Below are 23,610 nucleotides of genomic sequence, written 5' to 3' on the forward strand. Positions count from 1 at the left end.
GTTCTTTACATAAATTTCACAAATACACACAATTCAATTCAATTTCTTTCTTTATTATGCACCCCATACCCATCCCATGGGCGGTGGTGTAAAGGATTACAGAGGCACATAATCGGTTCAGGAACTGAACCCTCTAGTTCGTTTAGCTAAGCAAATAACAATCTTTTGAAGCTAGTTACAAAATTATTAATGTTACGAATACACAAGTGAGGGTTATTATTCTATAATTATTATTATTATTATTATTGAATGGCGTCGTCTGCGGTCTGGGACTCTAAGCGCCCAACACACACACTTGTCAACACTGGCGGTGACAACACCCACACACCTGCTGCTGCTGCTGGGGTTGGGAGTCATCTCTTGGGTCCCGCCTCTTTACCTTCCTTTACCTGGGTTTACAGGTTCGCGAGTTCTTCGCTTGAAGCTGTGTATGGAGTATAGCCTCCTTCACTATACTTCTCAGAGTTGTAAAGTATTGGAAAGATGATGTTTTTTTGGGGAGTCATACAACTATAATTACATTAGGAGGCCTGGGAGTGGTTCAACCGTCTGGGATTTTGGAAAGAATGACATTTATTTTATTTATTTATTTATATATATATACAAGAGTTCTTACATTCTTGTACAGCCACTAGCACGCATAGCATTTTGGGCAAGTCCTTAATCCTAATTTTCACACACACACATATCCCCAGGAAGCAGCCCGTAGCAGCTGTCTAACTCCAAGGTACCTATTGACTGCTAGGTAACAGGGGGCATCAGGGTGAAAGACACTGCCCATTTGTTTCCGCCTCCACTGGGGATCAAACCCGGACCCTTAGGACTACGAACCCCGAGAGATGTCCCCTCACCCGTCAGGCACCAGTGACGAGTAACAAGCACATGGCACCAGTCACCTTGTACAATATTATAAGTAAATCCGAACTACCTAACCTAACCTCTCCAAAGCTACATAACCGAACCTATCTAACATATCTGAACCTACTTAACCTAACCTATCCGATCCTAATATAACTAAGTCAGTAATTCATGTTCCTAATACAATAGATTGTCATTTTAAAAAGAACCAATCTGGAAAGAATTATATGAAAATTAAACATCCCTGACTATTTTTGTCTCACCTGGGATTTGAACCCAGGATTTTAAATTGTGAGTCGAGAACGAACCCATTTGCACTTGTTTCATGTTAGGGTTAAACTAGGTAAATTTAAATTTCAGTTCTTGCTGAAGATAAAATAATTCTATGTTTATTTTATCACCTTTGTAGATACTGTATCAGCCAGACCCCATTGTTATTCTTCAGATGTATGATAAAAAAGTGGCATGATTAAAATAAATTGTTATAACAAAATTTGTTAGAAATGAATTCATTTTGTCGGGGACAGGTAACCTGTTCATATATATATATGTATGTATGTTAGGCTTATATCGAGGTCCCCCTAAGGCTAAATAGTTGACCTTTCCCAGAGTGCAACCCAACAATAGTTGGTTAAGTCGTGGGGTACAGTACTTATTTACTGCTAAGTGAACAGGAAAGTGATAGGAAACGTGCCCAACCATTTTTGTCCAACCCAGGATTCGAGCCTGGGATTCCTGATTGTGAGTTTCTTAATTTTGCCTAACCCAATATTTTATTTGCAGAAATCACATTGGCATATACTGTATAGGGTATGGCAACCATTCGCCATAGTCTTCAACGAGATGTATTTGAGCCGACAGAGGAGCGTCTTATTGGTGTATTATATGTGACAAAGCCTGGCAAAAAGAAAAAGACAAGCTTTTTATGTGCCACAATAAACAAGGAAAAGCCTGTGTATGCTACAATTCATCAGGTAAACCTTGCTATAAAACTATATTTTGCTTGTACAGTATAAGCTTGTTATAAAACTATGTATAGCTTGTATAAAGCTTGCTATAAAACTAAATGATTTTCAAACAGTACCTCAACACATTTAAAGTATGTTGCTCAACATATTTTACTATTGATCAGTATGACTATCCAATATACTATTTTACTTCTTTTTCTGCATTTACATTGGCCTCTCTCTCTCCCCACCCCCCACCCCCAGTGACCTTTCTTTCTATGATCTAAACTGCTTCTGTCGTGTTTTAACCAAAGAGCCTCTCTGTTGCCTATATTATGTGTTTCTTAGGTGAGCACCCCCAAAAGGTATATGCGGCATTGAATTTGAGATGCCTATAAAGATTAGCACACATGGTGTGAGCAACTTTAGAAATATATAGCCAAAATAAAAAAAATACAGAACTGTAGTACAGTATATAAATTACTGTATTTGTATTGTGACGGGTTGTGGTATCACAGCTATACTGAACCAAGATGGTATGGCTCTCCCTCACACAAATAAAAAAAAATGCTGCTACATATTGGTCTTGCAGTGTGTAAGTCGCAGGTGGAAACAAATGAAAATCATCAAATAAATAATTTAAAAATTTACTGAAATATTAATGAACATAAATGCCCCTGAAAATACTTGGCTCTCATGTAATGCAAAGGTGAACAAGTTAATATGACCTTAAATGCAAAAATAAACTATAAGCAATGAATAAAAGCATAAAGATATACTGGTGTACTGAAGACAGCTACCATACCACCATGGCATCAATCACACGACGTTGGCTGATGGCGGACGACGGGTGAGAGACACGAAGATGATCCTAGAGCACTAAGGGAGAGACTGACTCTCCAGGGAGGCAGCGCCCTTTATATAGTACGGCGGTGATGACTCATCCAGTGTCAACACGAGGTGGACATCTGGTCAACTAGCAAACTGCTCATTGTGGCTGGTGGTGCCTTTGTGTTGAGCTGTACCACTGTCAGTTGAAGGCAGCTAACTGCTTGTTTGTGGGGGCAAACTACTGGTTAGTAGAGGCACCCAACTTGCCTCTGAGCTGTACCAAGCCGTGCCAGGCCCCGGGGGGTATGGAGAGGTGGCAGGACTGAGGACTCATCTGGGCTAATGTAGATGTAGACTTCCAGTGCAGAGGCATTGAAGGTGAAGGGAAAAGGCAGTTCCACTGCTGTGCAGGGGATTCACGTAACAGTATATAATACTTAATGCAATGAACTTGTACTTAATTGAGAGTATTATAGACCTATACAAAGTGCTAAAGTGATTTCTTAGTTTGTACAGTATATATTTTTAAGCATAGTATTTTATTTCTTACTCAGGTGAAGAAAACAGATAAAGATGTCTATAAGAAAAAAAACTCCTGGCCACTAAGAGAGCTGCAAGTTGTTGACGGAAGAGACGAAAACAAGGTACAAGTGGTCATCATATCTACTATATAAACAAAAAAATATTGTTGAGGGATATTAATGCACAAGCCCTATGCCTCTGGCCGGCGCACATTGTCTTGCTCATTCAATAAAAATAAAATAAATAAATGTTTATTTAGGTAAGGTACATACATACAAGAAATTTTTTTACAAAGATTGGTGAACTTATAGATAGAGCTAGTACATACAATGCCTAAAGCCACTATTACGCAAAGCATTTCGGCAGGCATTCATGTTAATGTGTCTCAAGCAATGGAGGTTAAATTTCATGAATACCCTGATTTGTTTTGTAATTCATAAATAAATACTGTATCTTTTATGTTTGCACAAAAAACATTAATTTAATTTGAAGATGACATTTCTTGCAATAAAATATGTTGCAGTACCCATTGTGATGGTGGAATCAATGGGCGCTGTAATTGCCTGAATGTGCAAAACACAGGAAAGGAACAGTGAACAGGGATGAGCTGCATTTTGGGAAGGCTTTACAATTATTGTAATCTATGAACAGCTGTATTAATGCTATTGATAAATTATTTGAGTGTAGATGTACATGGAGATATAGTATTAGTTTCCTCTGATACGACTTAGAGTAGAAGGTGTCTTGAATAGATAGGCATCACTCTGAATATATGCAATTTCTTTTGCCTTCTAATATATTATATTCATTTGAATGTTCTATATTTTCAGGACACAGCAGACCTTGACCTAACATTTGATCGGGTTTACAAGTGGGTAGCTAACAGCACCCCAGATAAACATGCTTTTATCCAAGTTCTGTGGAAAGTGAGTTGATCATATACTTTACAGTGCCATGTGTCAACCAATCCACTCACTAGAAAAGGAAGTGACGACGACGTTTCAGTCCGTCCTGGACCATTCTCAAGTCGATTGTGAATGGTCCAGGATCAAGTCACAATCAACTTGAGAATGGTCCAGGACGTACAATAACGTCGTCGTCCCTTCATTTTCAAGTGTGCGAATTGGTCAACATATTTCAGCCATGTTATTGTGACTTATTGCCTGCCCATGTGTCAACCTCTCTTAATTTTGTCTTCATTTCTAGGTTTAGTAAGACATGTCTTACTAAACCTGAAAATCGTTTGTCTTATCTTGTATATTAGATAAGACAATTGGTTAAATATCTTCTTTATGGCATTTGATAAATTTATTTAACTAGCCTGTTTTTTTTACCAGGACTTAATGTTTAAAATGGCTGAACAATTTAAGTGTTTGGTAAAAAGACAAAATATAGCATTCTGTACCTACTTCTCCTCCTCTTCCTCCAGCAATATATTTACAGTAGGACCTTACTCCTTACATACAAAAAGGCGTAAGGTTCTTTCCTTAAGTTGTCATTTAAGACAAATGTTAAACCTTCCTTATTCCTTACCACATCTCTTGTATTATTCATACTCGCTCCCTATTTCCTCATATGCTCTAATGATTCTAACACGAATCTTCTCAATATTTCTTATCTTTTTCTTCACTGTTGGGGATAATTGAAAAATTAAATCTCCACAGTTCATTTTCTCACATTTTATTTATGGTCTGATGCCTAAAAGCATTTTGCAAGGGCTTCTCACATTTTCAAAGACACGTTTACACATATCATTTCATGCTTATATTCGTTTTGGGTGAGGTGATATGACACAAATGTTTTTGGGTGAGGTGACAAAAACCAGAAAACAAATCAATGGGTATATATTGCATATAAGAACATAAGATTGACAGTAACTACAGAAGGCCTATTGGCCCATATTTTCTCTTGCTGCTTCTATGTTGGTTTCGGGTCTTGAAGTAGGTAGAATATAGTTGTGTGTGTACGTGTGTAATTACCTAAGTGTAGTTACAGGATGAGAGCTATGCTCGTGGTGTCCCGTCTACCCAGCACTCTTTGTCATATAACGCTTTGAAGCTACTGACGGTTTTGGCCTCCACCACCTTCTCAAACAGCATAAATATGTGTGTGTGTTTTTTATTAATTATATATCTTAGTAGAATACATGTTAAAACTCTTATTTATTGTTGCAGTTGTGTTGCCGGTACTTGCCAAAGCAGAAGCCCCAATTCATAAATATTCCAACAGAACTTATTGAAGAGAATGTTAATCTTGCAGAGAGTGGGGATGTTAATACTTCAGGTAAGCTGGTTACCAACTACACATTGTTTTTCTCAAAATTTTTGATTCCTTGGCATTTGTTGAATAATTATACATAAGACAAATTTTATTCATGCATTATCATTACAGTACAGTACAGTAGACAGCTTCCCCTTTCATGGAGTAAGAAGTTAAGAGGCCTTATTTTTATATCCTACGGTATTACAGCTTGGGGAGACCCCTTTTAATAGCCTACAATTAAAACAACAACTTTTTATGAGAATTATATAAAAATTAAATGCACTGTAGTGCATTTGCAATTATAGCATTAAACAGCATACAGTATTTCAGCTCTTGATCATGTGGATGCTGTTTTTGAGGATGATGGGGATTATCGAGCTCTGTCGGAGAAGGAACAGATGGACTTGGAAAGGCTCATGGAACAGTGTGACTCTGCGGTCAGTAACGCAGAGGCCTTTGCAGAACAACTGTCACGTGACCTCTCTGTTCTTGATGGTGTAAGTAAAAACAAATCCCAGAGTTATCCATTTTAACTTAATGTCTAGATGAAAATATGTTTCATTGTGTATTAATGTACAATATTATATACAAAAGATGTATAATATTTGTAACATATTTTCAGGCCAATATTCACAGTATGATGGCTTCAGAAGCTCAAGTTGAGGCTTTAATGAAGATGATTGATGCTGCATATACAGAAGCTGAAACAATTGAATGTCGTCTTGATTCGTATGATGAGATATTGCTTCATGTAAAAGATTCCATTGAAAAGATGGCAGACAAGAATACTTCGATTGAGCAGACAAATACAAATAATTCCAAGTTATTGGAGGAACTGGACAGATTGATAGTAAGTTTATTTATTGATAATTTCAATGTTGTGCAATTTGTGGATTGAATTCCATGTAAAGAGCTTCTTTTAACCTTTTTAATAACATAATATCTATTATTAATATTTGTCTTGTTCTCCCGGGAAACCCCGTTAATAAAGATGGGAGGTTTAATAGATCACTTCTTCCCACCGTTATAAATGCTTTTATATTTTAATGACACTGTTAGGAGCACCGGTACCATTTGATAATTACACGATTGAATTAGTGTTGAATGGCCTAACATTCCTAGCGTCTGTCCATGGGCCAAGACTAGATAAACATCTGGCATAGGTGTATCACATGCATGCAGTAGTTGCCACTGGCTTGCACTGAGAAACATAGCTAGTAGATGTAGGGAACATTGCTTCAACGAGCATATGAAAATGAATCAATTTTCAATTTTAACGATCAATTTTTAATGATCATACATTTAAATGTAGTGTTTCTTCTGGCTTTTTGTTGTCTTATCGCCTTGATCTCCAGTCTTGTTCCAATTTGAAGACTTCGTAGTACTTTTCTTTAGTTGTCATTTTCAAACTGCTGCGCTGCTGCCCTCCTAATTCTGGTGTACTCATTATTAGCCCTCTTTAGTGTGTTTCTATTTGTGCCTGTTCCCAGTTCCTGAAATTTTTCAATGTGCATTTGGCCGCTTTCTCCTTGCACTGTCTGTTAAACTAGGGGTTTCACTTTCACTTTTTATAATAATAATAATAATAATAATAATAATAATAATAATTTTTATTTAGGTAAAGGTACATACATAAAGAGATTTTACAAAGTTTGTTGGCTTTATAGATAGAGCTAGTACATACAATGCCTAAAGCCACTATTACGCAAAGCGTTTCGGGCAGTACTACTTACTCTTTTTTCTACTTACTTTATGTATGGGATGAACTGCTTTGTGGCTTTTGCACATTGAGCATCTTGTAGACAGACGTTAATCCTCCTGTAGTCCCCGTGTCAGTGTTTTCTTACAATCCTCAACCTATTTTCTGGTCCAACTTCCTCTTTCAATTGCAGTAATTGTTGACTAGAGGTCTCTCATATTCTAAAATTGATATCTCTACCTTATTATGCATAAATCCCAGGTTAGTGTAGCTGATGGATTCTCTTCTCTTTCTCTTGTCATTTCCATGATATGTTGCCTCAAGATGTATTTGTTCACTGTGTCCACACGTTTTGCTGCCTAGTCTATTTCCTTGTATTTCCTGAGTACTAGTATTTAGATCTTTGCTCTTGCCCGTGTTGAATATCTACAGGCATACTCTGTTGCATTTACCATAATTTTCCCTTGACCTTTCTGTATCTAGTATGTTATAAATGACCCCTTCCACTATCTTCATGGTACCCCACTCTTGCCCTACCTACTATCTAGTCCAGCTACCTGCCTAACACACCACGAAACTACGAAGTTGCTACAACGTTTGAAATTTTTTAGCACAACCTAACAAGTTGTAACAACCAATATAGCAAATTGTAACAGCATTTTAATGTCATAAAAACGTTATAGCAAGATGTAACAACTTTATGACAAGTTGTAACAAGTGGAAAATAGGGACAGTTATGTTGTGTGTTTGCAGGGCAGTTGGTTACTGCTGGTATTTCTATTATAGTAATTCAAAACTCCTCATCTCATCAGTTATATCCTGGTCTTCCCCCAAGACTCAATTTAGACCAATGATGCTTGTTGATTGGTTGATGGGAAACTGAACGATCTTGGTATATGTGCAGACGTCGTTTGTAGTACTGTACCTGTAACTCATTTGTACATGGAAGTAGCTGCTGCAGTATTCTGATGTGATTGCTTTGCTACTTTCTGAATACCTTGTAATGGTTCTGGTTAATAATGTCCCCATGACTCAATTTCTGACCAGGCCCCTGATTGATGGTCTGGTAAACCAGGCTGTTAGATGCATTAAACTTAATTATATATCTCAGTCATTTATTTTATTTATCTTGTTTTGTTTTATCATTTCTTTATAGAATAATCTGAGTGTCAATTTTTGCAGAATCAATTAGAGTTACCAAGAAGCTATGTGAAAGATCTGTATGAGCCAGACCTCAATAAGGCTGGCAGTCTTCCACAAGCAATTCAAGCAGCAGCAGCATTGCAAACTGTCATCAGTGCTCCAATTTCTCCACATCTTTCACAATTACAGGTACGGTAATTTGTTTACACATTCAATCTGATTTAATCCTATCGGATATAGAAAAATTGAAATATTAGTGCTATAACTTTACCTCTGTATTCCATTATGATTTAATTTCTGAGGGGAGCCCCATCGGTTCCCTGGAGCTATCCAGGCTGAATGGATATGTATAACTTTCTGGCATCAGTCAATGTGCTTGAAGTTCTTTCTCTTTTCCTTATCTTTGGTGAGGTAGCTCTCGGGAGCCGAAGGGGCTCCTCCCAGAAAACCAGCGTTGAATGTAATAAAACGCCATTTTCTGGGTGAGTCCCGGAGGCTCCCCGGCATCTCTCCCTCCCTCCAGTCAGCAGTGTTTTTCGCGTATTTTGACATCCAGCCTAAGAACTGTAAGTTGGGTCGCCGGCGCTAGGGTCTGAGGCTCTGGGGCTCCCCCTTCCCCCTCCTGGGGAAGGGGGAGGTGTGTAGATGGCTGCGCGGTGATGTGATGACGTCATACTAGTTTACTAATTTTGTTTGGGGAGTTCTGTCCACTCATTCGGCTTTTGGTAGCAATATTTTCACCAGCATAGTGGGTTTGTTTTGGGGCGCCTACCTTTCTGAGTGCTTGCCCCAGTCGATGGCAGACATAGAATGCTCCCAACCACAGGGGGTTTCTATAGGCCATTGCTCCTCGTGCCTCTCTGATTAGGGCCAGGTTCTGGCTCATCCCCGCTAGGCAAGAAATTCAAGCACATTGACTTGGTGACTGAAAGTTATACATATCCATTCAGCCTGGATAGCTCCGAGGAGCCTCCAGGACTAGCCCAGAAAATGACATTTCATTACACTCAACGCTGTTTTTTTTTTTTTTATTACTGTCGTCATTGCAAATTTATATTATGCCGTCATTTATGTAATTAAAGTATTTTCTATAGAATGAAAATTCAACCAGCTGGTTGAGTGATCCAAGTAGATAGGAATAGAAGGAGATAAAGTTCTGAGCTAATATTCACAAATAAGATGCAGAATATTTTTTTTATATTTTTATTAAGTTTGAGGCTCTGCAAAAGACTGCAAAATTATGTTACAGTAATCAAAACTTTGTTTTCAGGCGGTCCAAGATGAAAAGAAGAGATTTGACAAACTAAGGATCAGATTTAGTCAGATAGTTTCAAGGCATCTCAATAATCTCTTCATTCACTTGGTAAGTTAATCTTACATTATATTAAAATATTTCTGATGTAAAATGCAGTTTTTAACCCCAGGAATTGTCACCTATTCAATTGAAATTAGTCATGATTCATTTGCTAAAGAATATTATTGAAATCTAAGTACAGGCCCTTTAGAGTGGACTCTCATTTGAATCATCGTTGACAAAAGAAGAATAGTTCCTTGTGAATTTTGCCATTTTATACTAAACTCCTGGGCTGGCCCTCAGTTGCTTATCAGTGTTATGGTTCTGGTACCATAGAGACAACCACAAAACTATCAGGCCTCTGGACTTGCACTGACCTACCACTGAACACAAGGACCAGAACCCCGGGTGCTCATAGAGGTGAGAGAAGCGGAGGTGATCTAAGATCAACCTCTGAACCAAATAAAGCTGACCCATAGATGAAGCAAAACAACCACTGTGCCAATCCCTGTGGTGCAGTGGTAAAACACTTGCCTGGTACTTTGCGAGCACTTTGGCATGGGTTCGTATTCTGGCCAGAGAGGATTGACTTGGCGCTCATCCTTAACTGTACGCCTCTGTTCACCCAGCAGTGAATGGGGTACTTGGTTGTTAAATAATTTGGCGGGTCATATTTTGAGGAAAATGAGATGTATTGTTCATTTTGTCCTGGAAATCTTCCTCTATCTCCAGCCTTTGTTCTTTTTGGCCAAGAATAAGTCCTCGGTTTTTAGTAGGGGTCATTTGGTGTTGCATTATGCTCTGTCTTTTGGCCACGGTGCAGCATTATTAATGTATTAATCACACATCTCAGGCTTTTTGCTCTTTTTGTTAATCCTGTTTATTTTGCATCTTGTTCCAAGGCCTGGTTTTCTTGGGTTACTGGGCTAGTGGGTCATCTCGGCTAGCCTGATGTATATCTACATACATATGATGTGCTTAAGGTCACCTCAAAGAGGCTGGAAAATGAAACTCCGCAGGGAGGAATACTAAGCCCCTTCCTCTTCAACTGTCACATGGAACAATTCATGAAGCTCAAGTTACCAAAAGCCAAACTGCTAAACTTTGCAGACGACTTTGTGGTCATCATCAATGGCAAAGGTGCCAGGAACCATGCACAACAATGCCTAGATATTATCAGCAGGGAAGTGGAATGCATAGCAGTGAAAATAAACAGCAATAAAACTAAAGCAATGGCCGTTAAAATGAGAACTCAAGACATCATACTCGCAATACAAGGACATGAAATTGAATTGGTTACCTCGTTTCAATACCTAGGAGTCGTAATAGACAGCCAGTTGAAATTCACTCAAGAAATTGAATATCTTCGACAACTTTGTAAAGCCAGAAACTCAAGCTTTGTGCTCCCTGACAAGTCTTAGAAATGGTGCATCTCTACCAGTACTCAAAATGTACTTCGTTCAAGCAGTTAGGTCACTCATTGACTATGCTGCTCCTGCTCTTACATCCCTCAGTGATAACCAATGGGAGAAACTGGAAGTGTCTCAAAAGGATGCTCTCAGAACAATGCTGGGAGCACCTATATGGATGCGTCAAGAGAATCTAAGAATGGAAACCAACTTACCAGCATTAGAAAACAGGATCAAACAAAGGATAGCCACCATAACAGCAAAACTTGTTGGAACCACCGCCAGACTGTCAATCAATGATAGCATACACAGATTGCTTCAGAGAAACCTTCAATATAGAACAAGCTCATGGATGGATAATCTGGTCAAGATTCTAGAGAAAGTGGACATGAAATGGACCATTAAAAACAAAGAGGAAGATAGGCCATATCAACACTTTCGGCAGCCTCCTCCATGGGAAGAATCGAGTCTAAAGATAATCATTGAAGGATTACCAGTTTAAAAATCAGCTTGTGACTCGCAGAGGCTCAAAGCGGTCATAGAACAACAAATGGAAACCATCTCAAGACTTACAATGACTTACATCTTCACAGACTGATCAGTTGATCAAGAAAGAGGTTCTGCTGGGGCAGCAGTTTACACTAACTACCATGAAGCTTACTGGAGCATAAATAGTGGGTGCTCAACATTGCAAACAGAATTATATGCCTTGAAAGAGGCCATAAACTATACAATTGAGAATAATTTACATGATGTCATCATCCTTACCGACTCTAAATCTTTGCTCCAGGCATTGCTATTCAGTCGGCACAGAGACAGTATACAACTCTTCACAGAAATCCAACATATAGGAAAAGAAGCTCATAATCTAGGACTGTCATTCACCCTAAATTGGATACCAAGTCACATTGGCATAGATGGTAATAAAAAGGCAGACTCACTAGCAAAAACTGCCACTGCTCTACCTGTTGTACAGGTTCAAATACTTCAAAGTTTTTCACAGATTAAGGAGCAAATCAAGAAGAAAATACACCCAACTATCAAAAGTCGCCACAGAGCCAAAGTAGCGAAAAGAAGATCCACTTCGATATGGTACGAGCAAGCCACTGAGTACTACTCTTTCAAGCTTTACAAAAAGATATCCAGAGACATTGCAGTAGCCATACACAGACTCAGACTTGGTTACAAATGCTGCTGGGAGGTAATAAACCCAATAGTTAAAGAGTGTCATATCTGTGTAACAGAAGCAGAGGCGCCACTATTGGACTACTTACTGGAATATGAAGCTACTGAAGGCCTGCGCATCAAACTCAACATTAATTCAACAACAGCAGCTGCATTAGATACACATCCCACAGCGACTACAATGATTAGAAAAGTCGTTGAGGAATGGGACTCACTAGTGAGTATTCTGCATCTACATATGCCACCAAGATAATGTTATTAAAACAAGACTAAAACCAGTGCACTAAAACAGATGCGAAACAAAAAACTGGGAAAAAGGAGGAATTCCCACCTCCATTGAAAACTTTGACCCAAATATCACAGTAACAAGGTTATGTTAATAACCGAACTCAATTACGGGCTCACCATAGCCTGTGCTACATGGACATTTCATTCTTAGTAGCTAAATGTAAAACAACAACAACAACATGTGCTCAGGTATGCTATTACTGTTTTCTTTTCTAATATGTCTACAGATAATAATTAGGCTCAAGTTTACTGGTGTTACAGTGTGTTGTCTGCACGGTACTGTTTGGATATTCCTCGTCCTCACCAGGCCTGTGTGGCAGTGGGGCACCCTTCCAGGTGCCAAGTTTTTTTTTTTTTTACCCGTGCCCTGAATTTCTGCCCTTCTCAACCCACTGGCCAGCCCTCCATTTTTGTGTCCTTCTTTGCTTAAAACCAGTTTTCTTCTCTGGGGGCATCGTTGCAAGAAATGCTGTGGTTAGCTACTGAGTGCCAGGTGAGAAGTCAAACATTGAATGTATTGATATTCTCTTATCTGGGAAGCCTCGGTAGCTCCCCAAGATATATAGCTTGCTTTGCTTCACTCATACTTTCTGGGTTGTTTTACTTGATTATGAGGTTGATCTTAGATCCCCCCTGCTGCTCTTGTAAAAGCACACCCAGTTCTGGTCCCGGTGTTCCGTAGCAGTAAACAAGTTTTGTGGTTATCAGTGGTACCAGAGCCACAACACTGGGAAGCTACTGAGGGCACCTAGTAAAGAGCATTTCATTACGTTCAATGCTGGAGTTTTATAAATCAAATGATAGAAAATACCTATGTGTCTTTATGTACCAAAATCAATTTAAAGGAAAAGTCATTTTTTAGTAATTTGTAAATTTGTATTCTTCTAAATCTTTGGACACTAAATTTGGTACAGCAAATGGCCTAGATAACTTCACCAAGAGCTTTGTTATTTTTGCTGCAATTGATCACAGCAATCTTACTGAATATCCAGATTTTTGGTAGACCAGGTTCCATTCAAGTAGGAGTCACTATACTGTACTTTATTGTAGACAACAGATACAGTACAGAAATTTTGTTTTTAAGGGTAATGACCCTGGAGAAACACTGAGCCTGCATGCTGAGCAACTTACGCTGCCTCGCCACGGAAGTATCCATACTGAGCTGCGTCCATACATGCCACTTATGCATTGGGTTCGAGCTCTTGACCATCGGGCCTATCAACATCTCAATAAAACTTACGCCACTTCCATCAGCAAGCTTTATGAACGCGATATCAGACTTTTCTTTGAAGAGGCAAGACAACGCATATCTGGTGGTAGGAGGTGTGAGTAAAGTTTACTGAAGTGCCAGTTAAAGCATTAAACTATTATTACATTGACAAACTGATAATATATATAATTATTTCATAAGGGATGTTTCTGTTATCATCCTAGCTGGTACTTTAATTTAGCGCTCTCTTATTTGTTTGCAGTACGTGGAAGTGGATCAAGTCAGGATATTGCTAGCATGGCAGGTGTAGCAGGAAAGCTCACCTCCCAAATCAAGCATGGAGCACAAACCCTGGGAACACGCACTAACACTGGGGCACTACTGGGTGTTGATCGTGATCAGTGGGGCTCAGAGGTAATTATGCTTTCTGTTAGGAAATTTTTACAATTTTTCCAAGAAATTGTTTTTATACTTTATCTCAATCCTCCGTATTTCTTGCTGATTCGTTAAGCCTCAGTCTGGTGCTATATTTTCACGCAGCTACCCTAGGTTAAAGTTTAAACAAAAAAGTTTTGTAGAGATAAGAGTGCAAAACATTCTCTTTACTATAGTGTCCATCTGTGTGTGTGGGGTTATGTCAAATGCCTTATTTAGGTCCAGATTGATACTGTCACCCCTATCATCTCTTCCTGTATGATCTCTGGTTCTGTCATGAAAGGCAATGCTCATATCATTCTTTAAATAGATGATCCTGAGCACATCACATGCTCAAACACAATATAACAAACATTGTATTGCTCTGCCTCCTCCAACCCTCTCTCTTCCTTGGACTTGGACTCGATCTGCCGCCTGTTTTATTTATTAATTTTGAACTTCCGTTTTCCACCCTCATTCTTCCATCTTGTTTGGAGCCTTGTTGATTGTTAAACATAGTATTTTATTTAATTTTATTTCACTGTGGTATTTCTGGAAAATATCACTATGAAGACTATTTATTTTTATGTCACATTGACCAGTAGTAATTGGGTTGGCTGAGCTTCAAGTTCTTCAGTGGCTGATAGGTTTTTCCTTCAGTCCCAGTGACAGATATGTGTAAATGTAATCTCCTCCTTCATTCTTGACAGTAAATGAGTTGCCTGCATTCAGTTTAGGTCCTCTCTTCACTCCATCTTTGTCCTATTTGGGTATATATCATATCCTCTATCCTGCGGCTACTTTGTGCCAGTATTTCCAGCTTACAGTGGTGCCTCTTGTTCTACTGCCCTATTAAGTTAATCTGCCTTCATTCTTTGTTCCAAGGCCCTGCTCTCATAGCTCAACCTAATGCTCACCCTCATATTCATGAAAATTTGCTGCTCTTACATATTTCTTTTCTACCACATCTTGCTCAAATATTCAGGCCCTTGAATTCTGGTGCCAAATCGTGATTTTGGTGCCTGGCATCACTTAAGGTGACTCGCTCTGGGTTACTTGTGCTACATCAGATACTGGTAGGTGGCTGGGTACCTATCATGTGTGTGTGGTTCACTTCACCTCTTCAGTTCACCATGTTTACCTTTACAATGCTGTTTGTAGTACAATAGTCTAATATACTAGGATGCTACTGAGGGCTGCCCCAAGAAGGGTATTTATTATGGTTAACCTTTCCCATAGTCAGGGACAGGAAACCCCCATTAGGTTTATTGAGACCTGTCCCCTCTTACCCAATAACTACTGATAACTTTTCCTAGGATGTAGTGCCCTACAGTTTCCTAATTCCTGGGTACGTTTTACTGAACAGTGGCATCAGAAGAAGAGAAATGTGCCCAATCAGTGTCCTGCATGGGAATCATACCCAGGTTTCTTGGTTGTGAGCTGGGGATGTAGACCGATGCACTACCAGATCCATTACATTATATTCAGCATTTTATTTTTTATTTATCAGCGTTAGTCTATTTTCACATTTAAATAATGATTTGTACAAATATGTAAAATTGGCATTAGTAATGCACGAATTGATTATAATTTTACAGGTAGGTAATATTCTTACAAAGACCATAGTTGACACATTTGAGGTTTTCTGTTTACACAGCTTGATATGCAAGAGCGACAGAAATTTGACGAAATCTTTGAGCGTGTGCTGAGTGAGCTACAGCCAGTGTGTCTAGCTGAGCAGGAGTTCTGTATTGCCTTCTTCAACTTGAATGCTGCTGGAAATGAAGTCAGTGTTTGTTATTTCTATCATTATCTTTTGAAATCATGAAGACAGTGTCTGATCAAATACTACAATGAAAGAATATATCATAATTTCTGGGGGAACAAAAAATGAGCAGCACCTGCTCCTATGTTTCTACCTCTGTGATTGGCTTATTACCAAAATTGTTTTACTTCTGCACTAAATACAATCTCTGTACTGTACTGGTATAGCAAATGTTATTTTACGTACCATTATTTAGAAGTGAATAATACGCATGCACAGATGTTTTTTTCTTTAAAAATATGATAGACTTTGTATATTATAGACTACTTTTGGGATATAAAAACAAGCTTCTATAATACCAAAAGATTTTATTTTTATAGGAAGGAAGATAAACATTTTGAAACAATTATTTAACAGTACAGTACTCCATAATTAGGGTTTCCTTTGTCGGGTTACAGTACCCCTTTTATTTTGTAGTTCTTATCTACACCCTTATTGAAGTAAGGGCGTAGAGGTAGAACATTTGGTTGACAGAGCCCGGGTGGATGGGGGGAATTGTGTGAAACCCCGATTGGGCTTCGGAGACGCTTCGGAACCCTAGTGAGGGCAGTAGCACTCCAGGTTGCAATTCTTTTTAACCATGTCGTGGTACAGTTGACTAAGGCACAGCTGGGAACATCCCACATGTAGGTTCGAACCCTCATCACGGACCTTATGGATTTGTTCTATTATAACCATGCTGCATTTACAGTATTTGTATAAATGCCAGGTGATAATAACTATAACTATAGTCAACATCATAATAACTGCAGTATCCCGGGTGTCATTTTTATGATAACAACCCGCACTCTTTTTATAGGCTAAACTATAGTACAGTACTGTATATGTTTCACAGTAAAAAAATAAAATAGAGTTCTTTAGTTTTATTTAGAATTTTTCTTTCATTATTTCTTTTCAGGTTTTATGTTTAAACAATAGAATATAAAACTAAATACAGAACATGTCCTTGTATCTGACACACAGAGGGCACCATCATCAGTAGCAAGCACCCCAGGGTCTAGTGGAAGTGAAGAGAGCAGTGGATCCGCAGGGACCTCGTCTGGTACCGGGGCAACGGGAACGCCAGGATCGGGACATGCTCGGCCATTTAACAGAGAAGTGCGATCTATGATGGCAGCACTTTTTACCACTCTTGAACAACAGCTTGCTTCATTCATTAACACTTATGACCGTGCTGATTCATAGTAAGTTTTATTTCACTTGTAATGTGTAAATGATAAAAACATATTTTTTGATATTCCTAGAGTGAGGTAACCAGTGTGAGAAATGCTATGCAAATCAAGGGTCCCAAATTGTTGAATGGTCTTCCAGATGTGATTAAAAACTACATCTCCCAACAAGTTGGAAAGAAACTAAGAAATATCTATTTATCCTGTTACACGCTTCATTCAAATTTCCTCATCCAAAAAAATAATTGTTGTGTTTTACTGTGCTATTGTTAAAAATTTTGTAGTATCATTGTTTCCCAATATTGCTTAACTGTTTCCTCCTGATTGATGCCCTCCCTTCCCATTAAAGTAGGATATAAGATAATGGTAGTAATGCTAAGGATGGTTTCTACATATATTCCCCGACCGTCCAAGTGGTTGAACACCATTCCTGCCTCCCGTCCCATCCCAAATCCTTATCCTGACCCCTTCCAAGTGCTATATAGTCGTAATGGCTTGGCGCTTTCCCCCTGATAGTTCCCTCCTTCCTTCCTGTTAAGTGTTTGAATTTTGATACAAAGTTTTATTCCAGCTGTTGTCTGTACATCTATGTGCGTCTGAGTGAGCACGTATTAACTGCTGAGGATACTGGTTCTTTCTTGAGTACAACATTTGGTTCATGTTTGGTGCAAGCAAAACGCAACTTTGACCGCTTCATGAATTCACAAATTCAGTCAATACAGGAATGTCGTATTGCAAGGAAAAAGTGTGGCATCATTCCCTTTATTACTAATTTTGAGGTGAGAAAGGTTTACATATATGTTTTATCTATATTTTGAACTATTGTACCACCTGTTGTTTTAGATTGTGATATGAATATTATAGATATTTTGTGACACCTTTGCTTATATTTCTTAAAATATTTTGTTTAGAACATTTATCTTCAATATATGTAAATAAAATGTAAGTCATGGAACAAGATAAAAAGCTAGCCATATAAATACAGTGTACTGTTATATACTCTGTAAAAGTAAAATGCTAAATTTTGAATTATGGAATTGCTTTCTATAGGCAATGCAAGGGTAGTATGGTAGATGATTATCTACAAGTAACTACTGTTGTATGACAAAGGGTACCTTCATGTACCGGGTGATGAGTATTGAACGAATTAAACATGAGAAAGAGAATTTCATCCAACCTCCTGGATTTCATCCACCTCTGCTTTCTGACTCTTGTTTTTTTTGCTTTCTGGTTAGAAATCACGATGGTCAAGCTGAATTAATCATCATAGAGCTAAGTGAGCTCATAGTGGTTTGGCACCACTGTAGACTAAGGCTCACCTTAGTCCTAGCACCTTACACGGCACCTTAGTAAATGGCTGGGTTAACCACAAGTACCTGGGGCAGCTTCAAGTGCTCATGAACCTTACCTGGTTGATGGGGTTCTGGGAGTTCTTCTACTCCCCAAGCCCGGCCTGGAGCCAGACTTGACTTGTGAGAGTTTGGTCCACCAGGCTTTGCTCGGAGCGGCCCGCAGGCCCACATACCCACCACAGCCCGGATGGTCCGGCACTCCTTGAAGGAAACAATCTAACCTTGCTTAACTCTAAAAGCCAGAGTCATCATTATGGTCGTATTTCTGAGAGGCTACTCAATTTGGAGACGTGACAGAAAAATTAGGAAATTGTGAAGATGGTGGTGCGCTGCTGAAAGAACACCTAGAGGTACAATAATTAATAATTGACAACTCATGAGAAGTTGACATAATGGCACTGGAGATCTGTATTCTGGATATTAAACTGACAATGATTAATGCTACAGTCCACCAGCAAGCAACACATGGACGAAGGAGGAGCTGGATGACAAACGAGAGGGCCTCATAATGATCATAAGAGAGATTATAGTAAAAGTAGATAGAGAAAAATTACAATTGTTGGTTGTTGAGTTCAACTTGAAATCAATAAACAGGGAGTCCTATGAAACAAGAAATGAGGACTTTGGGACCTGGCAGATACATAATCCTCATCCTGGAGACATTCATGTATCAATATCATTATGTGTACACATAGTAAATACTGGAAGGTCAAGTCCTAATGAAATTATAACATACTGTAGTGAGAGGTATGGTAGAAAATTAAAATAAATTTAATAAAATGTTGGGGTGCCATGAGCATGTTTTGAGAACACATAGATAAATATCGATGGTCCATAGCTCAACCTCCTACCAACAAATATAAGAAATATTGCTTGAATAACAGTAGAAGCCTTCAAGGATAAGTTAAACAAATTTTCTATTAAAGTTGCAAGATCAACCTGGCTATATGGCCCTGTGATGTCCATCAGCTTCTCTGGATGTGTTTTGGCTTTGCATTTGTGCATGTCTGATGCTGCTTCCCTCAGGAAGCAGCATCAGACATGCTGCTACTGCTTGCTGCTTCCATGAGTCAGCCTTGTCCATCTTCTCCAGTTCTGAAAAGTCTGCCCTCTCTGCTGGCGTGATTAAGTCCAGGAAGCTACATGAGGGGCCTCCTAGAAATCAAATATTAAAATGCACTTTTCTGGTTGGCCCTCAGTAGCTTCCTGTCTCTGCTCTATTCCCTTCTTTCCAATGGGGATTTGGGGTTTGGTTCAGAGGTGGGTGGGGACAGGGGCTCATGAGTGAGGTGGTGTGCTGTCTAAGTGACCTGTGCCACCATCTGGCGGTGGTCAGGCACATCACCATTAGGGTATTTACCCTACAGCAATGATCATTTGCCTTATTTTCCCTGGGGGTACCTTACTTCTTTTCTGTCAAGCTTTCCTCAGTTTTGGGTTGATCTCTGATCCCCAAGCTCCATTCATTCTGTAAAGCAAGTTGGTGTCTGATCCTGATGTCTGGTAGGCAAGGATGGATCTCTGAGTCCTGGTGTGAAGAGCTACTAAGGGGCCCACCAGATAAGGGAATATCTTCAAATTTGATGTTTCATTTTTTATTAATAGGTGCAAAAACTATACCACATCTTTATAGTCAAACTAGGGATCTGGTATATATTGTAAATGATTAGTTCACATTTCTATATCCATGTGCATGTGTATGTATATTCTTGATATAAATACTGTAATCATTTGATTTTTGACATTGAAATTTTAATGTAATATTTTCAGGAATTTGCAAAAACAGCAGAAAGTGTCTTTAAAAAGAGTGATCGTCGAGCAGACTTAGACAAGTGGTATATTCGACTGGTGTTGGCAATGTTTGAATATATTCCAAGGGTTGCTATTGAGCATCAGAGAACTCCACCGGAAGTGATAAAAATGGGTGCGTATATCATATCTTCCTGCAGGTGAAATCAAATACACAAATAATGCAGTTAAAGAATATGAAATTATTATACCTTGTTCGTCCATTTGTTGATTTATGAAACTATAAATTGTAGAAAATGGCATCAAAGGTAAAGGCACAGATGTTCCTCATTATTCACAAGATTCTGTTCTTTTAAAGTTTTTGTAAAGTCTAATGTATGCATGTCAGTCTTAACCCCCAACACATAGCTTTTGTCCAATCTTTCTTTTCCCTGACTACCTCTGTATACAACATCATCAATTAGTACAAGGCAGACAGGTTATTGAATGTTGACCAAACCACACACTAGAAAGTGAAGGGACGACGACGTTTCGGTCCGTCCTGGACCATTCTCAAGTCGATTGTGAGAATTCACAATCGACTTGAGAATGGTCCAGGACGGACCGAAACATCGTCGTCCCTTCACTTTCTAGTGTGTGATTTGGTCAACATATTTCAACCACGTTATTGTGACTCCTCATCTGCACAGGTTATTGAATGGTAAAAAAAGCACTTGGAGCAACCCTGCACAGGTGAAGTGTATCACCCTTGCCGGAGTGTCAGTTCTCACTGTGGGGTAAACTGCCTGTGACAGGACATCCACTTAACTGTGCTGGATATTGGTTATGTCTCCTCTCTAGATATTGGCAACGAGAGAGAGAGAGAGCAGGCAGGTTTATAAATTTTGTAGATATTTGCTAGCACATTTCAGGTTGCTATAAGGAGTTGGCAGTTTGATTTGAGGGAGAAGGGTTCATAGACACCACCAGGTTCATTATTGCATCTATTTGTTTAAGACTTAATTCTACACACATGGTTGGGGTTTTCTCTTTCTCGATGAAGCATCATACAAAATTAATCACAGGGACATGTATTAGTCACTGAATAGTACTCGGCACTCTCCAGGGGCAGCCTGTCATAATTTAACACTGATGACTTTATTCACTATACTGCTCACTTTCACTTCTGTGATTACAAAAGATTACTGGAGTTCCAGTCAGGATACTTGGGTATTGAATTTTGTATGCCTAACACATAATTATCTCAGTGGTGTAATTAACAGACACACATGTTATACTCAGTGGTACTAGTGAGAATACTGTACCTGACTCGGTACTTGGTTCAATGAGGTTGAGTAAGACTGTCGTGAAGTCTCCAACACTCTGCCTCTACCTGTCCAGGTGCTGGTAGGCAAATTTAAATATGTTATGCTACATGGGCAAACCACGAATATGAGAGAATGTTATGCAAAATTAACCAGTACATACGTAAGCCTTTCATACTCACAACCACACGTATCCTCTCAAAATATATATATATTTTTTTGCCAGAGAACTATCATGTACTGCACCAGCTGATGTTCCAGCTCAAGCTTCCAGGGATGGAAACACAGAAGAGAGAAGCTAAGCAGCGTTATCAAGAAGCACTTGCTGCATACGTTACACAGTATTTTGGCAGACCTCTTGAGAAGCTCAATGTATGTTGGAGAGCAATGTTCCTACAATATTTGCCTCAGTTAGCTTTCATTTGAAATAATGCTTTTTAAATTAATTTAAATTGCTGTACCGGTAATTATGAGTGATCAGTGATTGGTGAAATATATATACTGATGATTTCCATTGCCTACAGCTATTCTTTGATGGAGTGACAGCCAAGGTTGCCAGTGGAGTTAAGGAGTCAGAAGTTGGCTATCAATTGGCATTCAGTAAACAAGAACTAAGAAAAGTTATCAAGTGAGTTAAAATATATAGTAAACCTCTACATTAACTAATTTATCTTGAACCCCAGTTTTCCTAGCTCTCATGCTTTATACTTCCAATGGTAAGATCCCTTCTGGTCCTCATGGACAAGGTTATAACAGTCAAGGCACGGTGACCGTCTAGCATGGCACAACAGGGATCTTAAACATCTCGGTTGGATCAGTCTGGTGCTCGGGCAGCATGACATGGACCGACAAATAGTGCTCTCACTTACCTCCAGTTGGCCCTGTTGGCCACTGCTTCTGACTGCCACCAGGTGGCAGCCTCACCAACACTGGGTTTCCTACCTTAACCCTTGTACTGCACCAGTCGACATATTAAGGGGTGTGCTGGTGCGCCAGCCGACATGTGATTATGTTAGTATATCATAAGATTAGAAACTCCCATGCATACAAGGCGGACTCGTATTTGCTTGATCAGGCCTCCAGTAACTATCTTGCATCTTGAAAAAACATCCCGAGTCTCTCACTTCCCTTCCATGGGGTTAGTAACGTAGCCTAGATTACTAAAGCCTGCAAAACATTCCTAAGTCATGGCCTTAGGAATATGTAGGGCAGTCATACTATGAGCCACTGTAATTTTAACAACATCAAGTGAGTGAATACCATTATATATTTTAGGCAAAATGTGTGCTATGTCCAATTACAGTGCAGTACCTCAAAAATTTAAAACTCGATACACACATGTTACATTATGACCAAAACCCTGCAATAAATAGTGGCCTCATAAAATTTACAAATACTGTACCTACTAAGTAACCACTGTAATCTGATCCATTTTATTTTTTTATAAATAAAATATTATTGTTATTATTATTATTATTATTATTATTATTATTATTATTATTATTACACAGAGGAAATCACATTAACATGAATTATCAATGTGCATGGTAGAGCGACTAGAGCAATGTGACTAGAGCGTCCATAGCATAGGTTCGAACCCTCATCACGGCTCCTGTGGATTTGTTCATACTAGTATTATTATTATTATTATTATTATTATTATTATTATTATTATTATTATTATTATTATTATTATTATTAGTTTCAGCAAGATAGCCAGACCACCCTGTTGAATAATAACTAATATCTTTGCACACTTTCCAATTTGGTAGAGAATATCCTGGAAAAGAGGTGAAGCGAGGATTGGAGCAGCTGTACAAGAAGGTGGAGAAGCACCTTTCCGAGGAGGGAAACTTACTTCAGGCAAGTTTTCTTACGTTGTTTTAAAACACAACCTCACTATTCATAGCATTTTCAGTTCTTATTTAACTGCCTTTTCTGTGGGGGAGCCCCTTCGGCTCCCCAGAGCTTACTGGCCTGATATGTATGTATTAGACTGTGGCATTAGTCGATGGAGTTCTTGTCCACCGGGAACCAGACCCAGAACCTTTTCTGGCTCTGGATGTCTTTACATCTTTTCCTGTTTACTAATGTGCTTCTTGAGATATGGGCACCATACAACTGCTGAAAACTCCAATTTTGGTCTCAC

General features: G+C 38.9%; 1 protein-coding gene across 10 annotated transcripts in view; it reads left to right on the forward strand.

Annotated features, from left to right (window-relative positions):
* Positions 1-257: 257 nt before the first annotated feature.
* The window catches only part of Sec3 (exocyst complex component Sec3), a 28,418-nt gene continuing 5,065 nt past the window's right edge, over positions 258-23,610 (forward strand). Inside the window, exons 1-19 of one of the 10 annotated variants that reach the window (XM_069314464.1) lie at positions 292-467; positions 696-913; positions 1,642-1,832; positions 3,191-3,280; positions 3,989-4,084; positions 5,333-5,441; positions 5,751-5,917; positions 6,043-6,270; positions 8,302-8,451; positions 9,533-9,625; positions 13,523-13,763; positions 13,911-14,062; positions 15,720-15,848; positions 16,851-17,071; positions 17,628-17,835; positions 20,179-20,332; positions 21,688-21,833; positions 21,986-22,089; positions 23,234-23,324. In XM_069314464.1, the coding sequence (XP_069170565.1) occupies positions 1,671-1,832; positions 3,191-3,280; positions 3,989-4,084; positions 5,333-5,441; positions 5,751-5,917; positions 6,043-6,270; positions 8,302-8,451; positions 9,533-9,625; positions 13,523-13,763; positions 13,911-14,062; positions 15,720-15,848; positions 16,851-17,071; positions 17,628-17,835; positions 20,179-20,332; positions 21,688-21,833; positions 21,986-22,089; positions 23,234-23,324 (2,541 nt within the window). In that variant the 5' untranslated portion in view covers positions 292-467; positions 696-913; positions 1,642-1,670. Of the gene's footprint in view, positions 473-695; positions 914-1,641; positions 1,833-3,190; positions 3,281-3,988; positions 4,085-5,332; positions 5,442-5,742; positions 5,918-6,042; positions 6,271-8,301; positions 8,452-9,532; positions 9,626-13,522; positions 13,764-13,910; positions 14,063-15,719; positions 15,849-16,850; positions 17,072-17,627; positions 17,836-20,178; positions 20,333-21,687; positions 21,834-21,985; positions 22,090-23,233; positions 23,325-23,610 lie in introns of those variants that run through there. The other 9 variants (XM_069314466.1, XM_045752418.2, XM_045752415.2 and 6 more) reach the window with 9 other exon arrangements.

Source organism: Procambarus clarkii, chromosome 79, assembly GCF_040958095.1.
Source record: "Procambarus clarkii isolate CNS0578487 chromosome 79, FALCON_Pclarkii_2.0, whole genome shotgun sequence".
Lineage (NCBI taxonomy): Eukaryota > Metazoa > Arthropoda > Malacostraca > Decapoda > Cambaridae > Procambarus > Procambarus clarkii.